Source organism: Sceloporus occidentalis, unplaced genomic scaffold, assembly GCF_023333645.1.
Source record: "Sceloporus occidentalis isolate IW3139 unplaced genomic scaffold, rSceOcc1.0.p SCAF_43, whole genome shotgun sequence".
In the NCBI taxonomy this organism is placed as follows: domain Eukaryota; kingdom Metazoa; phylum Chordata; class Lepidosauria; order Squamata; family Phrynosomatidae; genus Sceloporus; species Sceloporus occidentalis.
In genome coordinates this window covers 3,404,089-3,427,475 of record NW_028317023.1, presented here as the reverse complement: position 1 = coordinate 3,427,475, position 23,387 = coordinate 3,404,089, and the positions used below count along the sequence as shown (strand labels likewise).

Sequence of the window (23,387 nt, the reverse complement as noted above, 5' to 3'; positions counted from 1 at the left end):
CAGCAGCACTTATCTTGGCTACATTAAAAGTGGTGGTCATACGGCTAAGGGCGTGAGGCTGCACTCAGGGACTATACACGCCTGTTCTTTGGTTTATTCTTAGAAATAAAGCCATTCACTATATGTGCACTATATTATATTACTCCAAACGTATATCCTAGCCAGGGCGGCCACATCAGCTGTCTTTTATAGGACATGCATACGTTTTACATTATGTGGGATGTATAAATTCAAAGATGGGAATCATAAACCAACTTATAAATCCCACAGACTGCAGGCTGCCAATTTACAAATGCTGATGAGCAAATGGCAAATGCGGACCCCCTTTCCAAACCCCTTCCATAACTTACCTGCGCTTTTTTTTGTTAAACATTTCCCATTTTGTTATTACTTTTATAGGTTGATAATTAAAAATGAAAATTGTAGTGAAATGCATAATATGTCATTTCATAAATATTGTACTCAAAATTTTTAATGAAAGAGGGATATTTTCTGATCTGATGGCTGATTCAGTAGTTAATTAAATTGAAAATCAAATGACTAAGTTATGATGTGAAAATTTTTTTTTTGGATACAATAAATACTGGAATTAAACACTTAGTAAAGATGGCTGCACACCCCAAAACCTTTGCCATGAACCTATTACTGGCTACCAATAGTTCAGAAGCTCTATTGTTACCCATGCAGAGTATATGTTATGTTGCGTTGCATACTGGTAATACGGCAAATAACGAGCTTGAATAGTAACAGATTTAATACAAGACGCTAATATTACAGCTAATACGGTAGGAACGAGAAAGCGTAGTCAATTGCTTCCACCAATAACTCGAACGCTCCAAGCTCGACTCTAGGAGGCCGGAAAAATAAAAAAAAACTTCCAGTGGGCGTGATCAAAGGTAATAGGCGTAAGCAAATTATACAAAGCAATCCAATGCCCGGATGTTGTTGCTGTCAATGAATATATACTGTTTGTATAATAAAGTTATTTGAATAAAAAAAAGTCTTGATGACATCTGCGACCCCGTTGCGCGCGATGCAACCAATCTTCATCAGTAGAAGGTAAAAATAAAATGGGTGGGGCGAAGTGTTCTTGAATATCGAATAGTGAGGACGTAGAATGCAGCGCCGCTTTAGGACTAACCAATTGCATTGAGGCGTGGGCGTAGACAAGCTGTCAGCGTATTCAGGTTCGTATGTGCTGCGAAGTGGAGGAGGAGGAGGGAGCCGGCGACGGAAGGGAATCTCCCGCCATTTTTCAATCCCTTCTCTTTTTGTGTGTGTTATAGGGCGGGAAACCGGTGGGGGTCCGGAGTGACAGGCTTTGGGGGGTCTTCTTTCCAACTCCTTGAGTGCTGCAACTAGGGTCAATCACGGCATAGCAAACCTGTTCTCTCCGGACACACGCACCATCCCCTTTCTCTTCTCCTGGGATGGCGCCGCTGCTGGGCCGCAAACCCTTCCCTCTGGTGAAGCCGCTGACTGAGGCACCCGGCAGCGAAGAGGGAGTGTTTATTGTGGAGCACACCAAGGAGGCTTTCAGGAGTCTGGAGTATCCTTATATTATGGGCTCGGTGTGGGCCATAAGGGGAGGACGCTTATTATGACCGTGTTATACAACCATTAACCGGCTCGTTGCCACGCTTTTTGGAGGCAGGTCGTATTAAAGCCGGAGTATCTGTACTCTCCGTTTGTGATGTGACGTGTTTTGTTTTTGTGTTTGTTTGCAGCAGTTACTAGTCTTCTGTCCTATTAACTCCTGGAATGCCAGGGCTGAGTAGGCACTGTGAGGTGAACGCGTTTTATAGTTTGCTTGTTGATGGAGATCCTTTGTTGCTCTGGAGGCCACCATCAGGGAGACAGGGGGTATTGTGAGTGGCCGACAGTACAGATGTGATGGGGGGGATCGGCTGGGGAGAGACCACCTGCTTGTCCTGGGCATTGCATGCCATGCAGTACGGGGATTATTTCGGAAAAAAATCTCTTGTTGGCAGAGGGATCCCAGTTGATCTTCACTGTTACTGGTTATACTGGTGTATCTGCTGTCTTTATAGTTGAAGACGTTCGTGGTGTAATTACTCTTGTGATATTTAAGTACAGCAGATCAAGATACAGCTTTTATCGCATGTCGCACCCAGGCTTCGTAAAGGTGACTTTTTGCCTACAGAGCTGAACATGCAGGCTATAAGATGGGGCGAGTGACTAGAACTTTTTTTTAATTGTTTTTGTATAAAATGGGTTAACGTAGACATGGCTGACGTATATCATAACAATATAATCTTGTAGTCCCTGATTTCCCAGTTTAATGTGAAATTGGGTTTAGATTAGTCTCGTCTGCGGCATCCTCTGCAGTGGATCAATACTGCATGTTTTCTATTGCTCGCTACTTGTAATCGAAAGCTTTAAAAGTAGGTAATTTTGTTACAACTTTCCTTGTAACAAGATATTTTTTAGGCGTCTTTAAGTGTCGTTCTATAACCTGTTACATAATGTCTTGCAACATAACATCTGCTTGTAGACCGCTGGCTGAATTGTAGCAAATAGTTGACCCACTTGTGTTAAACTGAGATCTACGACGTCTTGACAGTTAAATGACACTTTAGTATTTATTATGATTATTATTATTGTATTCTTTTACGCACCAGTACAACCTGGGTAGGAAATACAGCTTTGTAAGTTATTGCTGGTCTATCTGCCAACGTGATTCATGGTGGGAAGTGTTAGCGCAAATTCATCTAAGGAGAAAAACAATTTCCTCTTTCTGGATCCTTATGGCGATTACCCGCTTGCCTATTCAGCCAGGAGGATTTCTTTTCCTTCTGAGGTTATGTTTCTTCATAAAGCCAGTTTAGTTTATGTATGTGCTAATAGCTTGTGTACCGTAACAAATCTATAAAAGCTTTCTGTAATCCCCCCCCCCCCTCTAAACAATTAGGCTACTGTTACTCGGTAGTATTGTATGTAAGTATGCTTTAAAGTATACTACTGGTACTAATTAGCATCTGACTCCAGAGCTGCTGTTTTTAATGCACCCTGTATATGGCTTCAGCAATTTTTTTCAAACTCACGTTATCCGTGACAGCTTGGTTTTGTTCTTTCCTGTTGGCTTTGACTGATCCATCAGTACTCTGCATGTAAACCGATTTGGGAAGACATATGTTTCAATACTTTAAGTTCTTCCCTGGTCATTGTCTTGCCCATTAAAATGCTGAAGCAACATGCAGGTTACTGTTTGACCATTAGCTTACACTACTACACCATTGGGTTTTTCCACGTGTCTTCTGTTTCTTTGCATATTCCCATTATACGTCCACCTGGAGGACTGGAGGTCCTATAACGCTTGAAAGTCTACACAAAGTGTGAGTGCATCACTGAGTCATACAGCGCCACCTTTGTATACAATATTACGCTATTATTTGTTTCTTTCTGTTTTATTTTTTCGATTGATCTAAACCGGTATACACGAGCGCCCCCTAGTGTCCTTTGACCATTAGCTTATCCAGCTTTCAGGTATTCGTCTTTCCTTTTTGCCTCGGATGCTGTTAAACGGCGAGAGCTTTTCCTTGGAGTCTTATCTACATATAAAAGATTGCTTTTAATTCGCTGTTAATTCGGTCTTGTTCCCCTGTGCTGGTTTATTTTGTTTTCCTTTTGTTGCTCGCTTGATGCGGCAGTGCGTCATTGTTACAGTTTGCTCTTTACTAACACAATCTTCTGATCTACAGTAGCTTGCGGTGTCTATCTCCTGCCTCTGGTCTATTCTCAATGCCTTTGCTAGACAGGACAGAATAGTTGAAGGTGTTTTTTCATTCTTACTACTACAAACATACCCTAATCGCAATCCACTTAAAATGCCGATATGCTACTTAACGTGTCGGGATCACACAACGTATGTTGTGATGGAAAACCCCTCCGCTTACATTCACGGGGTAGCAGAGGTATCATTAAACACTGATCCACAACCACCAGACAAGCCCAGAGACTTGCTCTTCCCCCAGAAATCTTGTGGTGCTGCCATCACTGCAGGGGATTCTGGGTAGGCGAGAGCAAATTAGGTTAACGGTCATCACCTTTTTGCCTCTATATCCACTTTATACATGGATCCCTTGGAGCAAATGTCCGCTGTACCACAGCCTCTAAGCCTTTATACATTTGCTCCAAGGGATCCATGTATAAAGTGCATGTAGAGGCAAAAAGGTGATGGCAGCACCACAAGATTTGTGGGAACAAGTCTCGCGTTGTCTGCTGTTTGTAGATTAGTGTTTAATAATACCTTGCTACGCCTCTTCCACATGTTAGAAAATATCATCCGCAAGTTAACTTTATGGGTGTCCAACAACATGTCTATACTTTTGTTTGTGTGATGCGGTTTAGATCACCAAGCAGTGCAATCTGAGGGTTCGTTTCTCTAACTTCTGGTGTTTTTAGTTCCACCGTTGGCTGCGGTTTGTTGTCCGAATACTGTACTGTATTTACCCCCACCCCTACAACACTTACTCACAATTTATCTGTGTAATTTCCACATCCATGGCCCAGGCATGTGGTTATCCTGTATATAAAACGAGACCAAGGACCGATTAGCGCTTGAGTCTTTACAGCAGGATTGAAGAGCAGGCTAGATGGGCCGAAAAGTTCTTAAAGGCAGTCAAATTCTGGGTTTCAGTGTCACGTGGCATAAGTTGTTGCCATAGAACCAAAAAAAACCTTTTATTACGCTATATGTTTCGCTTAGGGAAAATCTCATTTTACTAAACCATTTTATTAAAGGTCCTCAATTTATTAAACCTGCTTGGCTTCCAGTGGGCATGGATGTTATTGAATTAACCCGCGGTAACCGGTACATGGCAACGCTGCCAGCTCCCACCGTTCCTGTGATGGGGGATGTCGTTGGATAACGGCAAACGTTCTTAGGTGCTGTTCTGGACCTTGCGATGTCACGCTGTGAGCCAGAGGGCAGAGTAGGATGTAGTTGCTTCCATTATGTATACCAGTAGCCGGCCAAACATCAGTCACTATTCTGTATAAAGCCCCTAAAAGATTCAAAGCTGTGTGCTGGGGCGAGATCTGCCTCTCCCTGGCAAGGGTACAGCGGAGATTAGTGTGTAAGCGTGTTATCTCTGCTTCCTTTTGCCTCTGATGTCATAGCAACACGCAGTAGTAAGCAGGCTCTTACGTACCCGCTAATGCTTAACTCCACACAAACAGTGTTCTCTATAGGTTTACTTGGCATAAACATATGTAATTGTTGACAGTATAATAAAGGGATAGGTAGATTAAATGCAGTTGTGTAATAAGTATTTTGGTTGGTGTACAATAGGTATGGATACGTTAGTACACAGTCACAAGTATTTCGTTACCTGTTTGACTGGCTTTTAAGGACTCTGGCTTATTTCCTGCTGTGTATGAAGATACGTTTATGGTTATATTACAATCTCGACAAAGTAGGGCTTAGGTTATGGCATTTGCCGTAGTCCGGTCTGTTTTCCTTATCCAGTGTGTTGCAGAGAGTACGAAGCGCGTCTGGAACGCTATGCAGAAAGGATATGGACGTGCAAAAGCACCGGAAGCAATCAGCTGACACACAAAGAGGCCTGGGATGAAGAACAGGAAGCAGCAGAGCTGTGAGTAGCATGTAGTACCAGAACTGTGACGATATCCATTAGGCGATATGTTAACAATCACTTGGTGTATATGCTAAGCCTTTTATCATAATACAATATATGTACAAAATTACTACGAAACTGGGCAGTTTGCCATAACATTTTATCTATTTTGTCAGGCTGAAGGAAGAGTTCCCTGTGTGGTATGAAAAACAGGTGTTGGAGCTTGTCCATCATAATACCATCTCTCTGGACAAGCTGGTTGACCAGGCGTGGATGGAAATTATGACCAAGTATGCTGTAGGCGAGGAGTGTGACTTTGAGGTATGCAGCTACTTTGTGTGCAGTATGAAACTCATTTATTATTATTATTATTATTCCTATATTATAGAGTTTTTTGATAAAAGCTCATTGGGTCTGAAAAAGTTGAAGGCTGTTACATTTTGATGGATGCAGAACTGGGCAAATGCCAGAAGACAAGTAAACAACTATTTAGGAGCCATGACTCTTTTTAAAGATTTCTTTTCTCTTTGCATGTAATGTGTGATTGTGTTTTGATTTAAATTAATGTATTGCCTTTTTGTTATTGGAAATATGTTTATAGATGATGAAAAGTCTGACTTATTTAGTTTGGTAAATGTTATGCAGTGCTTTGTTTAAATTAGTAAACGTCTGTGAGAATGCAGCTGGCTGTATTTATGCTAAAACGTAGACCTCAAGTTGTAAAATCTGCGAATGAAGTTTCTCTGTATTTCATTTTGTTAAAGGTGGGACCAGAGAAGTACCTGCGAGTTAAAATAGTACATATCCATCCACAAGAGAATGATGAACAGCAGCCTTCAGAGAAGAAGCCTGATACGGCCTGTGACTCTCCGTCTAGTGATAAGGAAAACTCCAATCGAGTGGCTCAGGACAACCAACTGAAGGAAGAAAGCAGTCAGTTGGATACACTTGGCAACCTAAAGGAAAGTATGTAGTAAGAGCTACTAAACCTATATAAAGAAATCTTATGTTCAGTGATACTTCCTGTGTATGTTGTAATGTGAATACAACCATATGTATTGAGCAAAGATATTCTTTAGCTAAATTACCTGACTTAATAGCACTACTTACAATAAAGTGTAATGTAAGAAAGAACTTAAATTAAAATCAGGTGTATGAGCCTTACACGGTATGATTAAGTATGCAAATAGTGAAGTGTCTTTTTTAATGAAATAACTTGGAGGCTGAACATCACCAGTCTCCCCCAAAGTTAAGAGAAGAAAAAAAATGATGCTTTTATACCTCTCGATCCTTACAAAAGTTTGAAGTAGCTTTAGTAACCCAGTGACACGACTCGTGTGTGTGTGTGTTCATGCATAGTCCACATTTGTAAATGTTGCCCAGGAAGTAATTTGTTTTTGTAAACTTTGGTTCTTTTTTTCCTTTCTCGCCAAGATGACAGAGCCAGACGTTCCCCACGAAAACTTCCTGTTAGCTTAAAGAAGGAGGAGAAAAAATGGGTTCCTCCCAAATTCCTGCCACATAAATATGATGTGAAACTTCTGAATGAGGACAAGGTACATGACAATGGTGTTGTCTCAAATAGTAATTCCCAGTGTCAACCATCCCCAAAGTGTTGGTGATATCCTTTATACCAAAGATTCTGAATAATCTAAGATTTTTCAAACTTGCTAAGCCTGCCATATTTTTGTATTCTGGTAGTGGTTAAATGTCAGCTAAAGTTTTTATTTAAATGTGCTTTTCTCATAGGCTTGTGGTGGTCTCCGTAATCTGGAGAATCATTTGACTAGTACAGTGGGAACATGTATGTGATGGTTTCATTTGATGCTTAACCCCTTTAATCCCAGGCGTTTTTGGTACCTCAAGTCCCAGAGCAACTTTGCCATTTTTGCGCTATGTCAGTTCACCGATTATTCTCTTTTCCTGTGAATAGTGTACCCATGTAAACAATATGTTGTTCAAGGAGAGATAGCGCTTTCTTTTGATACCATAGTTGGATGATTAGCTAGAAATTTAGTAAAAACTAGCGAAAATAAGAAGGAAAAAAACCCCTAATTTTTTAAATTTTCCCTCTGAATCCTCACAAAATTAGGTAAAATGAAGGAAAATCCCCTCCAAGTTCATCAATTCAGGTGTCCTGATTTCAGAAATACCTCATTTATATAGATTTTCCATACTTTCCCAGCTCCAGGGAGCATACTATAAGGTGTACATTTTTTGTATAATTTTGATGCCTATGGCTTAACGGGTTTGGGGGTTGTGAACGGGGGCAGGAGGGTTATACTGGGTAGATGTTATGCTAGGGCAATGGGATGTAAGGTTTTTTTTTAAAAAAAATTATTTTTTTATATATTTTTTTTTTTTAAACAAAAATGGTTAGAGGTCCTCTTAGGGACCTCCTGAACATGCCAGTGATGTCACAATGAGATCACTTAGCTGACATTATTATTTTATTTATTTATATTGTTTTAATAATTTTTTTTTTATTTATTTTTTTAAATGAATAACCGTTTTTTTTTTCTCCTTTTCTGTTTCAGGACCGGAGGGGGTTGAGAGACATGGTTTCTCACTCCCCTCCCCGCGATCCCCCTGCACCGATCACACTGTGATCTCTATGCAGGTCCATACAGACAAGCATAGAGATAGCAGCGTCTGTGCCTCCGATGAACTTCCGGGTTACGTCAGCAGTGACTCAACCCGGAAGGGAATGCCCGATGGCGCGATCGGACAGCCGGCTTCTGCTGTCAGTGGGGAGTCCAGGCTGTCAAACGACAGCCTGATCTCCCGTGCAGCGGCAGGGATGTGTCCCTGACGCTGCAAGAAGGGCTGGATGTACCGGTACGTCCATAGGGGATTCTTGAGAGGGTTTTTTTGGACGTCCCGGTATGTCCATAGGGGATTGAAGGGGTTAATTTGGGTGTTGCACGTTTTGTGTCCTGTTTACAAACACCACATTCAGATTTTGTATTCTCATTATATATGTTTTTAGGTAATCAGCCATGTTCCTGTAGATAGCCTGTACCGCTCAGAAAGACCTCCCAACAAGGAGATCCTAAGATACTTCATCCGGCATTACTCAATGCGTATTGGGACAGGTGAAAATGCACCATGGGTGGCTGAAGATGAGCTGGTGAAAAAGTATTCTCTCCCTAGCAAGTTCAGTGACTTTTTGCTGGATCCACATAAAGTAAGATTTAACTTTCCACCTTTTAATTTATATTTGGTCTTGATTTTGTTTTATCTCATTCTAAACTTGATTACGCAATTGCTATCTGCATTTGGTGTACCGATACCTACATAAAGATGACAAGATGCCCCTCAGGGCATATCTTTATATCCGTTACAGACAGCCTGGTCTGTCACCTGTAAGCATTAGATCTGGTGTAACGGTGCAAGCGCTGATCTACCAATAACGTTTGAATACCTGATCAAGGAAGGACTCATTCCTCCCCCCCCCCCCCCTGCTTGCTGATCCCACGCATTGCAATCGGTTGCAAGAAGGTTTTGCCCAGGAGAGTTTCTGACATCCTTGGGGAAAAGAGCCATCCATCCACAAGATAAGAATTCTATGCATTTTGCAATGAATTCTGTGCAAAAAATGAAATATTATGCTTGCTTTGTTCCTGTGTCTGAGTGCTTATTCACAAAGTGTCTTGTATTATTAGATTTATGCTCACTGCAAACGGATATTTGACACTCTTACCTTTACTTTCTAGTACATGACGTCTAATCCATCTCCTGCAACAAAAAGAAAGAGCTTGGGGTCCCCTGATCAGAAGCCTGCTAAAAAAGCAAAATCGGATGGCGACAAAACAAAGTCTCCTCTCAGTCCCACCTTGTGGTGTCAGGGTAACCATAAGAAGACAAACGGGTCACCACTGAAATTAAAGAATCTAGGAGGCGAAGCCTCACCTGAAGAAATTGAGCAACTAATGAAGATTATGAATTCATCTAAACTTAATGCAAATATCAATGGCAACAAGAAAGGTTCCTCTGCAGGTCTTTCCGGTAAAAAACAAGACAAGAAAAAATCCAAAGTTGGAAAATCGCAAGTTATGAATGGTCAGAAAGTTTCTGGCAAAGCCCGCTCCCCTAAAAAGGGTCTGAAGAACCCAAGGATGAAACAGATGACCTTATTGGAGATGACTAAAGGTTCTTCTAAAGCATCACGACCACTGAAAAGTGGTTCAGGTGTTGCAAGGTCAAACAATAAAACCCAGAAGCAGCTCCCTCCTGCTGCTCTTCATTTGATCGCGTACTATCGGGATAATAGGAATCGTGAAGACAGGAAGAATGCGATATCTGCCCTCATCTCAAAAGTGGCACGACTTCTGTCTGCTGATGATCGCGGCAGGCTGCCCGATGAGCTACGAGAAATGGTGCAGAAAAGATACAATCTGTTGGAAGAACGGAAACGCTGGGCTATGATGACTGAGGAGCAGCGAGAAGAGCACCTGAGGCAGAAGCGAGCAGCTTTAAAAGCACGGATCAAAGAGAAGGCTAGGCAACGCAAAGAGAAAGAGAGGCAAGAGCGTTTAGAAAAGCAGAAGCGGTATGAGGATCAGGAACTGACTGGCAAGAATCTTCCAGCCTTTAAACTTGTAGACACCCCAGAAGGGCTTCCAAATACACTGTTTGGAGATGTTGCGATGGTGGTGGAGTTTCTGAGCTGTTACTCAGACCTTCTTTTGCCGGACGGGCAGTATCCTGTGACATCTGTATCGTTAATGGAGGCTCTTGCAGCAGAAAAAGGTGGCTTCCTGTACCTCAACAGAGTGCTTGTAGTGCTTCTTCAGACCCTTCTGCAGGATGAGATTGCAGAGGATTACGGTGAATTGAACATGAAACTGTCTGAAATCCCTCTCACATTACACTCCGCCTCTGAACTTGTTCGCATGTGCTTGCGCAAGTCTGACTCTCCTGCTGGAGAAAGTGAATTAACAGACAAGGGGGAAGAATGCAGCGAGGGCTCTGCCGTCTTTCAGGATGATGAGGTGGAGGATGAGTTCTTGGAGAAGCTGGAAACATCTGAGTTTTTTGAGCTAACCACGGCGGAGAAGCTTCATATCCTTGCTGCTCTCTGCCACCGTATCCTTATGACTTACTCTGTGCAAGACCATGTGGAAGCAAAACAGCAGACCTCCGCTGAGCTGTGGAAGGAGAGGCTCGCTATTCTGAAGGAGGAGAATGACAAGAAGCGTGCTGAAAAGCAGAAACGAAAGGAGATGGGTGCCAAAGGCAAAGAAGAAAACGTTACTCCAAAGGTTGTCAAAAAAACAGAGAAATTGGTAAAAACCGAGCAGCAGCTGGAGCAGGAAGCAGAGGACATGATCAGTGCTGTGAAGAGCAGAAGACTGCAGGCCATGCAAGCAAAGAAAGAAAGGGAGGAATATGAAAAACTTACCAGAGGTTAGCATTACATTTACAGGTTTTTTTAGTTGTTATTCATCCAGCAACAGAGACTTACTCGGCGTTGACTCAAATGGCGGTTTTGTGTTTGGTTTTAATGGCCAGGTGCGTATTTAAAGTTTCAATGCTGGGGTAGTTTCTTATAGTTTAATATATTGGCCACTTTACCTGGATTTGATGCTATTTTTGCTACTGTACTATGTCTGAACTCATAGCCAATGTCTACGTGTTGGCCTAATAGATGATTTCTGAGAAATAAAAGTAAATTTTAGCTTAGGAAATGTGTCACAAACTCTGGTCCTAGAGGACCAAGGACCTATCCGTAACATCGGGAATGGACAAACTTGATTTGGATCTAGGGGCCAGCCAAACTTAATTTTTTCTTAAATTCCGCAAGTTGTTTTCATATATTACCCCCTCGCCACACGCTCTTATACACTTGCACAAACTGCAAGATAGACATATGCACTGGCTAACGTGTGTGTGTGTGTGTGTATATGTATGTGTATATATATATATATATATATATATATATATTACACTCATCATGTACCCTGCCAGTGAACATGAGGACAGCCTGGTTTGACCTCTGACGACTGGATACAAAATGTGTGGCCCTGAGCTGTCCTGTTGAATGTAATGGCACTCTATCATTGGCAGGCATGTCGTCAGAGACACATGTGCTAAGAGTTCCCTGAGGTCATAAAAGACCCCAAAGTAGATCTCCATACAGCTGATAAAGAGAAGTGTGTGTGTGTAAAATCTCATATTTATCCCTATACTAAATTAAAAACAAACAAAAAAATTATATATATCTAAATAAAAATAGAGGGATTAGACAATTTTTTGAAAACAAATTGAGGTGTTACTAAACATAAAACCAGATATTTTATGCTGTTGCCATTTTGTGGACCACAAATAAAAAGCAGAATTACAAGAATAAAATAAAAATCTAATTACTGTCGGTTTAGCCCACCATGCTAACTTTGGGGGGGATTGAAATAATTGATATGGTGGGGGGGATTAAAAATTACATTTTCAAGTGAATTAACCATGATGTACACCTTGGCTGTTCTGTACCACAGAGCGACTAGAAAAAGAAGCTGAAGAGGAAAAATTAAGGAAGCTGAGAGCTTCTCAGGAGAAAGCGTTCCATGAAGGAATTGCTAAAGCTAAACTTGTGCTGAGAAGGTCTCCGATTGGTACAGACCGTAACCACAACAGGTAAGGAAGATCATTCAGATCTACCAAACTAGTTTGCACATGATGTACTTTTATAGCCGTACTTTTATGAAGTGGAGTACCATACCTATAGTTCCACTGTGTGTGTGTGAGGGGGTATGTGTGTGTGTGTGTGTGTGTATGTGTATGTATATATATATATATATATATATATATATATATATATATATTCTCTACCGTATTTGCTCGATTATACGACCCTGATTATAAGACGACCCCCCCAAAATCTGAATATTTATGAAAAAAGCCTGAATATAAGACCACCCTATAGGAAAAAAGTTTTACCAGTAAATGTTAATTCATGTAAACTATGTGAACAATTGTTTAATAAAAGCTATGATTGAGAAAAATATTTTTATTTTTATTTTTTTCAACCTGCCCCCCCCCGTTATGCATATCTGCCCCCAGGCTTGCCACTCTGCCCCAGAAATGCCACTGTGCCCCATGATATGCCTTTTGACCCCCCTATGTGCCACTCTGCCTACAGAATTGCCTTATACCCCTATATGCCACTCTGGCATTTAGGGGGTTAAAAGGCATATTATGGGGCAGGGTAGCATATAGGGAGGTATAAGGAATTTCAGGAGGCAGAGTGGCGTATAGAGGGTTGAAAGACATTTCTGGAGGCAGAGTGGCATTAAGGGGGTTAAAAGGCATTTCACAGAGCACTCTGCCTCCAGAAATGCCTTATGCCCCCCATTTAACACTCCCTCCCCCTCCCTCCTCCAAACTTACCGGTGCTTCTGAGTCACCGGTGCTTAGTCCGGGCAGCGTGTAGAGCTCTACGCGCTTGAGCGGAAGTTGTCTACGCGAATCCCGTAGAGCTCTACACACTGCCCGGACTAAGCACCGGGGACTCAGAAGCACCGGTAAGTTGGGGGGGCATAACACAGGAGGATCCAGGACCCCTGCATTGCTGCGGGGGATCTGGATCTTAGTCTCATAGTCACACCTATTTGAGGTCTGATTACAAGACGACCCCGAGCATTTGCTCTGGAAAAAACCTCGTCATATAACGGGCAAATTATAATTATAATTATTTCTAGTTCAGGTGAGTGCTTCCTTTTTGTATTTGTGTGTGTGTGTATATATATATATAATTTTATATATATATATATATATATAATATGTGTGTATGTATATATAATATATATATATATATACACACACAAACACCTATATTTCCACTGTTTTAAAGACATATTAGGATTTTGGTGCCTCTCCAGAATACTTTATTAGTGTACTATCTTCTTTATTCCGATTATCAGGTACTGGCTGTTTTCTGATGGAGTCCCCGGGCTGTATATTGAAAAGGGATGGGTTCATGACAGCATCAACTATAGCTTCAGACTGCCTGAGGAGGCTGAAGAAGAGGATGCTGAAGGTATGTGAATGGGCTAGATAATTTGCAGCCTTATTTAAATAAAAACACAAAAAAAAACCCTCCATTTTGTTAAAACTTTTTATTACTTTTAAGGTAACATGGAAAGTGAAGATGCCAATAGCAGTATTGGTGGTACTGAGGATTCCGTACAGAAGGAAGAGAGGCAGGTAGAGACCACTGTCCCCAAACAGGGTCAGAATCTGTGGTAAGTTGAGTTCTTGTCTCATATTTTGGCCTGGTAATGAGAACAAGGCATGGTCTTATTCGTTAGCTTTCTCAATTGATGTTTTACGTGTAGAAAGTATTCTTGGACGTTGATGGCATTTGATATTGAACCAATATCACAACCCCTAAGTATAAATTTCTCCACCGTGAATATGTAACATTAAGAAACGCAAATTCAGTGCTATGGACATGGCTCTCTGTAAAGCATAATCTGATTTTGTTTTAATTGTGCTTGTCATGCAGTGATGAGGTCGTAGTGCAAAGGCCTTCACTAGCATGTTGTGCTGGCAAAAACATTGAAATAACCTGTGAAATGTTTCACCAATAATTTACATATATGGTGTCTGAGTGTTCTGCCAGTATGATGTGACTATAACATGTTATATATTACTCAGGTTCCTATGTGATACCCAAAAGGAGCTGGATGAGCTAGTGGACAGCCTGCACCCACAGGGTGCTCGAGAGAGCGAACTCAGGGACCGTCTACGAATCAAGTGAGTAAACCAAATAACGTAAAGGCTTGAGGCTGAATATACTACATGTTGTAATCCAACATCCCTTAACAAATAACCTTAATTTGCAGTCTTAAGAATAAACACTTATCGGAAATGTTCGGTTTATTTTAATAAACTGTAGTATGCAAAGTTTGTAGCGTGACGGAGTGTTTTTTTTTTTTTTTTTTTTTTGGCTGTTCGTAATTTTCAGATATCAGGACATTGTGCATTCCATACACCTCGCTCGAAAGCAGAATCTTGGTTTAAAGACTTGTGATGGGCACGTGGAATTGCTCAATTTTCTGCGCAGTGACATAATAGAGGTGGCCACACGATTGCAGAAGGGAGGTCTGGGATACCTAGATGACACAACAGAGTTTGAAGCAAAGGTATTCAAATTTTACTTTAAGTTCAATATAGCGGTTTACGCTTACCGTATTTGGCGACACTTCCCCCCCCCACTTTACGTCTTTAAAGTGGGGGATGCGGCCTATAATCGGGGTTTAGCGCAGGGATGCCCAATTCGTATCGCCCGGGGCATGCAGGATGTGTTTTTCCCTTTAGCCCTGATGTGGGTAAGCAGCAGGGTTAGGATCCAGATCCCCCGCAGCGCTGCAGGGGATCTGGACCCTACTCTCCGGTGGTGCATTGGTAAGTTGGGGCAGGGGCTTATCTATAAGTAAGGCAGGGCTTGACAAATTTGTTGTGAATCTAGGCGCCAGCTAAAAAGTTAGGAGCCAGGATTTTTTTAAAACTAACAGTTGGTCAGGAGTGATCTGATCATCATCAGCCCACTTGCTAAACTCACAGCATTTGACCTGGAAGCACCCTGGACTTTCAGGTCAGTTCTTTTTATTTTTTTATTTTTTTTTAACTCTTTCAATGCTGATGTTCCATTGGAGCACAGCATTGACTGATATTTAGTCCCCACAAGCTTGTGGGGACAAGTGTTAAACCCTGCAATGCCACGAATGTCATACACAATTGTGGCATTGAAGGGGTTAACGCTGCACTGTCGCTGTCATGGAGCGATCAGGCAGCAGGAGGGTGTTGGGGCTGGCCTTCACACTCATGTGGAGACCAAATAACCCTCTTCCCCTGTCCCTGAAGCTGCCTCTGGCAGCTGGGACGCAATTGCTGGTCTATAGACCAGCCATTGCAGGGGGGAGTCTCTTTGATGACTCCTGTAGGCATGGAAGCCTACAGCAGTCATCAAAGGGCTTGTGGGGGGCTCGTTTTTGCTGTTGCTGGTCTACCTGGGCCACCAGCAGCAGAGCCCCGTACAAAACTGGAATTAACCCCTAAAATGCCGCGGCATTGAAGGGGTTAATGCTGCACTGTCGCTCTCATGGAGCGATCAGGCAGCAGGGGGGTGTTGTGTCAGGTCCCCACACTTGTTTGGGGACCCAATCAACACACAACCCCCTTACCTGAAGCTGCCTGTGGCAGCTGAAAACACGATTGCTGGTTTTCCTGCAACCGCGTTTTCAGCCTGCAGGATCACTCAGTGGGAGAGATCACAGGCTCGGGGCGGGCTCGAAGTGGCTGTGCTGGTCTGTCCAGACTCCTGGGCAGACAGCAGCAGCAGCGCCCCCACGTGGTGACGCAGGGGCAATTTTTTGTGGATGTAAGAGGCTGACAAACACCTAGGCGCCAGGACAAAATTCTCTGTTGCCATGGCGACCTGGCACCTGTGATTTGTCGAGCCCTGAAGTAAGGTGCATTATGAATTAAGGGGGGGACCTTAAAATTCCATATTTGTTTATATATAACATGCTAACTGCATAATAGATACCAAAAATGTTAAAATACATGTATTACTGTTTATTAGATAAAACACTTTTACCATTTATGTGTATTTTCTTTTTCTTTTTTTTTTAAATGTCTTTAAAATAGCATCAAACTTTTAGGGTGCGGCCTATAATTGAGCCAGTATTTTTGCGGTGAAAGTGTGTGGATAGCTTTGCGTTAGTGTACATACACTGAACTTTCATTTATTCCTGTGGTTTATGAGCCACATTCTCACATCTCTATACAAAAAATGGAGCAAAAAAGTGTTAAATATCAATTTCATATATATTTCCCACTTTGGCAGGTCCGCTCACTTGAAAGTCTGAAAGATTTCGGGGAGTGCATTATATCTCTTCAAGCTGCTGTTATCAAAAAGTTCCTCCAGGGCTTCATGGCTCCAAAACAGAAAAAACGGAAGGCTCAGTCAGAGGAGGCGGCCGCCAAAGCAGAGGAACAAGATGAGGAGAAGAAAATGGTAGAAGAAGCAAAGGTACGGTTAATTAGGATCATTTCCTACGATTCCAACGATAGCAATTATTGTGAACTTGGTTTAATAGTGACAGCAGTTGCAAAAAACTTTGAGGATCTAGCAGCTACTGAACTCCATCTGTGTGAGATTTACAATGTCTGCTAAACTGGGTGAAATAAAATCACGAGGAACACATTTCCTTTTAATCTTATGTAAAACTATAATAAAACAAATTCATGGAGGGAGTGCAGCGTCACTTAAAACCCTACCAATGAAGAATGCCTGTTAAAGTAGCTTAATGTGCATTGATCGGCCTGGAGAAAACCATTACTTTAACCCCTTCAAGACCAGGACGTAACTGGTACTTCCTGGTCGTGTGTCATCAGCTCATTTTAAATGTACACTCCAGTCCTCTCTAATCTAAAGCTAAGTGCATAGGGGGGGCACACTCGCTCGCACGCACACTTGCACGCACACTCGCACTTTACCCACCAAATGCATATCCTGCTCAGGAATGACTGTGAAAAAGAGTCCCTTTGAAGCAGTTATTGCAGTGAAATGTGTCTTTAACCAATAAGTGAAAATTGGGTGCCTATTTCATTGTTCGGGGCACTGTTTATTATTCAGTAATGAGACATTTTTGTCGTGCGCCTGAATACAAGAAGCCGTATACACAAATAGGATTGCTGCAGACTACATTTTGATAACCTTTGTGGTAGGCGATGTATATTTTCAAAATGGCACCAGAGGCTTTCAAGCCATCAGAATGACATCTTACCTTATGTCGTTTTTTGGTTTTTTTGCACTTGTGAATATACCCCCCTCTTTATGTAAAATACATGTATAATAAAACATTTATATAATGCACAGTCTACACATTATGTACCATCTGTTCACACATCCATGCTGCCTGTTACTCCTTCATGGCTTAGACTGTTTGAACGCTTTAGTTTAGAGAAGTCTTTATTTACGTTCCAAAATGTTCCAGTTGGGATACCAGGATCGATAAGAGATTGAACGTAACTTTGTTTATGTTTTGTATGAAAGTTCCCCTTTTATGGCCGTGTGCTGTGCCTCCTCGGAGCGTAAATATGAACGAGGATGTGGAAGTCCACACAGTGGCAGTGCATGCTGCGTTTACTATTCTGAGACATGCGGGACAAACCGTGCCCTACCGCTACTCGAATACCACAGAGACTTTAACATTGATGTAATACAAGTTGGGCTTTATTATGTGTTGTTTGTAGGTTTTTCTTGCAAATGATGGGTCTCGGATAATTTCATTTCTGAGATCTTAAACTGCGGCAGTTGTGTTCCGCGGAAGCCCTTTTGTTTCACAGGTTTATCACGTTGACAGTTAATCCAAGAAGACTAAATGGATTCAAAAATAGCAGAATCTAAACTCTGCAGGGGATACCTTGATTTAGTGAAGTATTAAGGTTTTATAACTTCTCTCTCTAGTTCTAGACGTATCCGACTGGGAATGTGCCAGTGTGGTTCAGACAATGCCCTCCTTTACATCTGTTGTTTTAGTTCTGTCAGTGTTAATTTCTCTCCTGACTGAACCAGAGCAAATGAGACAAGATAAGCCCCCTCCGGTACTTGTCTTTCTCAGTTAACCCCACTTTTGTTTAGCATAAAACCTTTCTGAGCAGGACTTATTGTACGTTCTGAAAAAGTATAGGTTCTGTCCAGTTATGCGTTTTTTGTTTTTTTTGTTCAGTAAGCTAGTGGATGATCAAACAGGCCTCAGTAGACATCTATAACACAATATACTTTGAGAAGTGACACTATTTTTAAAGTCTTGTATTGGATTTTTAACTCTATTCTGTCCATGTTGCAGGTAGCATCAGCTGTGGAAAACTGGAAGTCTGCGATCGGTGAAGCTCAAACCTTTTCCCGCATGCACGTGTTACTCGGGATGTTGGATGCCTGCGTCAAGTGGGACATGTCCTCGGAAAATGCACGCTGTAAAGTGTGTCGAAAGAAAGGTGCGTATTTCATGTTTAGGTTTTTTCCGCCGGTTTCATAAACCAACTGCTTATAGAGAGTTGTTTGATTTTTGGCACTGTGGCTGGCATAGCACAAAGACTTTTCTGCTGTTGCAGGTGAGGATGACAAGCTGATCTTGTGCGACGAGTGTAATAAGGCGTTCCATCTCTTCTGTCTTCGACCTGTGCTTTTAAACATACCAGACGGGGAATGGCTGTGTCCTGCGTGCCAACCGGCCACAGCCAGGCGCAGTTCTCGTGGCAGGTGAGGCAACTGTACCGTTGTGCTGCAATTTGCAACATATTCTGTCAAAATGGATCCATGTTTCCGAAAGCTGTTCGTCTGCGATGGCACTAGTCATAAGAAATGTGCATGTATCTTACATCTCTCCACCCTGTGCAGTCCTAGAACATCTAAAACTATTAAGAAGGTACGTTACTGAGCCTAATACAAAACCTTTCCTAGGAATTACGCGGAAGATTCCACAAATGATGAGGAGGAGGAAGAGTCATCGTCTGAGGAGGACGACGACGACGAGCACGATAAAGACTATGAAGAGGAAGATGAAGATAATGACGTGGTGGGATTGAGATGTAAGTGGATTTATGTGGGAAAGGGGTCTTCATACAAAAATATGGCGGTTGTGATATCCCCCCCCCCCCCAACCAATCTTGACATGTGTGGGGCCAATTAGAATAGGAACACCCTGGGTTCTGCTGTCACCAGGCTTGCTCAAAGGTAGTAATGGCAAGGTTAAAATTACCTATCGAGGTATTGGGATATCTGTGTGATTAGCCCCCATACAAACATTAACATCCCATTGGTTATTCCCTCTTCATAGCCCCTAAATTATGCTTTTAAGCCTTTATAAGATGGTTCCATGAAAATAAAGTTTTCATCGGAGGCATTCAGAAGAATGTTTTGCCTGTTCCTTCCTGTATTTGCTTTGACTACTTGCCAGCATTGGTTTTCTGGGCTTTTTTCTCTTTGCCAATGATCCTTAAATCATGCTGGAGTTTGTTTAAAAGTGAGTTTTTCTATATTGATTTGAGGCATGCAATAAAATACGGGTACATTCTCTCCAGTATGCGTTCTTTGGGAGCTGGCAATGTCTGCTTTGGGAAAACTGCTGTGTGTCAAGAAGACTCTTAAGCTGCGTCCTTAACCACAGAGAATTTCCAGAGCACCTAACGCGCCTCTAACAAATCGACACCACCTATAATCTCAGTGTTCCGTAAATGTTACTCTAGTTAGCATAACATAGGTATCTGGGCCTTTGTGAGTAAAAAGCAAATATGCCGTCCCTGTCTTGCTTCACCAGATGGACTGGTTATACCTAGTAAGCAAAAAGGTATGACATGTCTCACAACCTACAGTTCTGTGGTCCGATCACAAGATCATCTTGGCGCAGACAGAGACCACAGCAAGTCCAACGTCTCTGGTACACAGTGCACTATAATCACTTATTATAAACCAGTCTAAATAAAGCACACATCGCTGCTCACATTCCAAACTTTTAAACAATATTATGCATGCAGTCGGAAAAATGCCCAAGTATACAGATGAAGTGTTCTCTATAAATAAGCCGGGGATCTGCTGTTTCAAAGGCATCAGCACCAAGGTCACAAAGTCTTCTCTTAAATTGTCAGGACATAATGTTACATCTTTGTCACCCACTGTTTACTTCTAGATGAGGTGCTTTTTTTTTTTTCTCCACCCCCCCCCTTCCGCTCTTGTGCTGCAAAGGCCCAGTAGTAAGTTCCAGTACAGAGACATATATTTTACAATGTTATGTGTGTGACTTATAAGCAGCAGTTGATTAGGTTTCACGGCTTGGGACAGTATGTGAAGATTAGGTTTCATGTTGGCTGATCTGTTGAAGGGTTAACTGTAGCCATTTGCAGATCTGCGGGACTTCAGAGAATGGGACATTGTTGGCTCCGGCACACAGGAGCTGCCCGCACAGCATGCGCTCAGCAGTCGTTTCATTTACAAGAGGCACGTTTGTGTGCGAGTGTGCGACATAAAGATGAAAGCCCAGGGATCGAACGGGATCAGCATTTCTGTGCGAGTGACAGCCGCCTCCTGGGGAATGCGGTTGTAGAGGGGCAAAAGGCGTTAAAGCTCAGTGTTTAGCCCCTGTCGTAGTAACAAGACACGTGTTTGCCCCATTCCCCAAGTCAGTTAAGTTCCCGCTGATTAACTTGGCAACTGTGAGATCCCGCTGTGTGGCCCTCTTTTTGTTTGCTCTCTGCTCGTCTCTCACCGGCAGCAGCTGTACCAGAACGATTAAGTTGGGGAGGGGGTTTGAGGTGGGAACAACTGTCTCTCTCCCTCCAGTTGTCTCCAGTGATCAGACCTCTAATGCTCCACATCTCGCTAACTCGGGCTCTGTGTCCTTCAGGCATTGGTGATTATTGGCAGAAGACGCGTTCCCAAAATGTGATTTGTTGGCCTCAATACTTATTCTTTGATGCTTTTTTCTTAAGTGCTTTTAAGTCATGAACATTTGTAACACCTATGTTATATGCACCTTTCTGTCTGTCAATGTAAATGCGGCGTTTGTTGTGCCGTGCGTGTTTGTGTGTAGTGATCTATAAAGATATCTCACTCGCATATATACCTGAGTTTAAAGGGGCACTCCAGTGCTCTATGCACTTTAATGCATATGATAGATAAGTGGTCCCTTAATATTTTCATGATGTCTTCCTTGCAATACGCTTTATCATCCCCCGTTTTCTAAGCATTGGATATGTTCAGCTGATCCAGCCCAAGTTCAATTGACTACAAGCAGCCGGTAGCGAGAATAGTCGGATCACGCAGGCGCTGCCTCATGCGTCAAATTTGTTTTAACATCTTTCGTTTTAATTCGATAGTACGGTCCCGCAAGGCTACGAAACGCAAGGCAAACAAATTGCGTCGTGCAAGTGTGCGACTCCAACCCAAGAACAGTCGCCGGTCTCCTCGCTCTACACGACAACGTTCATCACCAGACAATGATGCTGACGTGGATGAAGTGGTAAGTAAAGTATCTGAATGTGCTTTATTTTCTGAGCCTTTTTATTCCACAACTGCTATGCCGCAGAGTCATGTAGCAGATTCAGAGTATACTATCGGCATGAGAGGAGATAATACTAGAAATTATAGCTGTATCTTGCAATCGCCTCTCTTCCTTCAGCTGAACTAAAGCCTGCACTGCCCTATACAAAGTCATTCCACTTAAGCTTCCGAAACGGACTGAACTTGAATAAGCCACAATTTCTCCCTGTTACTTGAGAACTATTTTATATTTTTGGAACTGTATGTTTGCTCTTTGAAGACTGATCAACCTAAAGATTAGTTGTCTCTTAAAAAAAAAAAATAAATAAAATAAAAATAATTAACCCTACTTTCCTTGCGCAGATACGGCAGAGCAAGCCAGTGTCCCGACGCCAGAACCAAGAACTGCAGAAATGTGAGGAGGTCCTGTGCAAGCTGATAAAATATAGATTCAGCTGGCCTTTCAGGTTTGTGTTCCATGTGCAAACTTTGGCGCTTTTATCAAAACATTGCTTGTATGTTGACCATTTTTACAGAAGATTCTTAGTATCTTCCTCTAAGCCATACACCATTAAAGCCTTTTTTTGAGGTTTGTCTGCAATTGTGGTGCCTGATGTTGCATGATGAAGAGGAGAGAGCCATGTCATCTAACTTAATTATTTAACGTGCTTTGCCAATATACTTTATACCATTAAATGATCGCAGAACAATGGTAGTTCCCCTTATTTGCATTAACATTTTGTTTTATGTTTTTAAACGCCATGTATAATATCTTGCATGGTTTGTTTTACTACACAGGGAGCCTGTAAATACTGAGGAGAATGAGGACTATCTAAATGTGGTCACAAGCCCAATGGACTTCCAGACCATGCAAAGCAAATGCTCGTGTAGAAACTACCAGACCGTGCAGGAGTTTCTGAACGACCTAAAACTTGTATTTGGAAATGCAGAGCTGTACAATGAACCAGGAAGTCAAGAAATGTCTTGTTTGGAGAAGACTGAGCAGTGCGCAAAAGACCTTCTCAGCAAACATCTTCCAGGACACGCTTACCAGAGGAGGCATCGTAAACACCAGGCTTTCCAGCCAGAGCCTGCCAACACTGGCCGGGGGCGCAAACGGAAGAAATGAAAGCATGGCTGTGAAGGGGAGGGCTAGGCGCAAAGGGTTTTGTTGAGGATTAGACTGCAGTTTGTGGGGACAGAAGGTTTAAGTCATTCTCCCCGTACTCTAGAGACCAAATCTACTTTTCTTGAGATTATATCATGTATGGGAGGAAGCTTGTGAATAATTCAGTTAAAGGACTTCTGTGGTTGACCTTTCCCTGTGGTGGCGTATCCTGCAGCCCAAGTGAAGTAGTGGTGACAAAACCAAATACCTTCTCCCATTACACAACTTTGTAAAACCTGCTGCTACCTGGTATAATTTTAACCATGATATGTTGAAGTCCGCAGTGTAACTGCTGAGAATCTATATAATGTAGGTTGAGTTGCCAGTCGACACATTATTGTACATGCCATAGCTGCACCTACACCTCCTTTATATGCACTTATAAATGTCCTGCCACCCTCTACGTTCTAGTGCATTGTGTAACATCTGTACCTCCAACAGTGCATCTTCTCACACAAGAATCGGTCCGAAAGACTTCTTGATCGATCTGCTCGTTTGGCGAGAAGCAGGAAGCTGGACTTCTGGCGGTACTTGATGTTGAGGCTCTAGGGCAGGGGTGTCCAACCTGCGGCCC

General features: G+C 42.3%; 1 protein-coding gene across 1 annotated transcript; it reads left to right on the top strand.

Moving 5' to 3' along the window:
* The first annotated feature begins 1,430 nt into the window (after positions 1 to 1,430).
* LOC149289707 (tyrosine-protein kinase BAZ1B-like) lies at positions 1,431 to 22,774 on the top strand. Its single transcript, XM_089490324.1, has 19 exons — positions 1,431 to 1,549; positions 5,502 to 5,618; positions 5,777 to 5,921; positions 6,365 to 6,566; positions 7,035 to 7,156; positions 8,590 to 8,787; positions 9,317 to 11,009; positions 12,095 to 12,233; positions 13,520 to 13,635; positions 13,729 to 13,840; positions 14,256 to 14,354; positions 14,566 to 14,743; positions 16,450 to 16,635; positions 18,458 to 18,605; positions 18,723 to 18,870; positions 19,072 to 19,199; positions 21,483 to 21,625; positions 22,009 to 22,112; positions 22,444 to 22,774. The coding sequence occupies exons 1-19, from the start codon at positions 1,431 to 1,433 to the stop codon at positions 22,772 to 22,774; spliced, it is 4,428 nt and encodes a 1,475-aa protein (XP_089346450.1).
* The last annotated feature ends 613 nt before the right edge of the window (positions 22,775 to 23,387 follow it).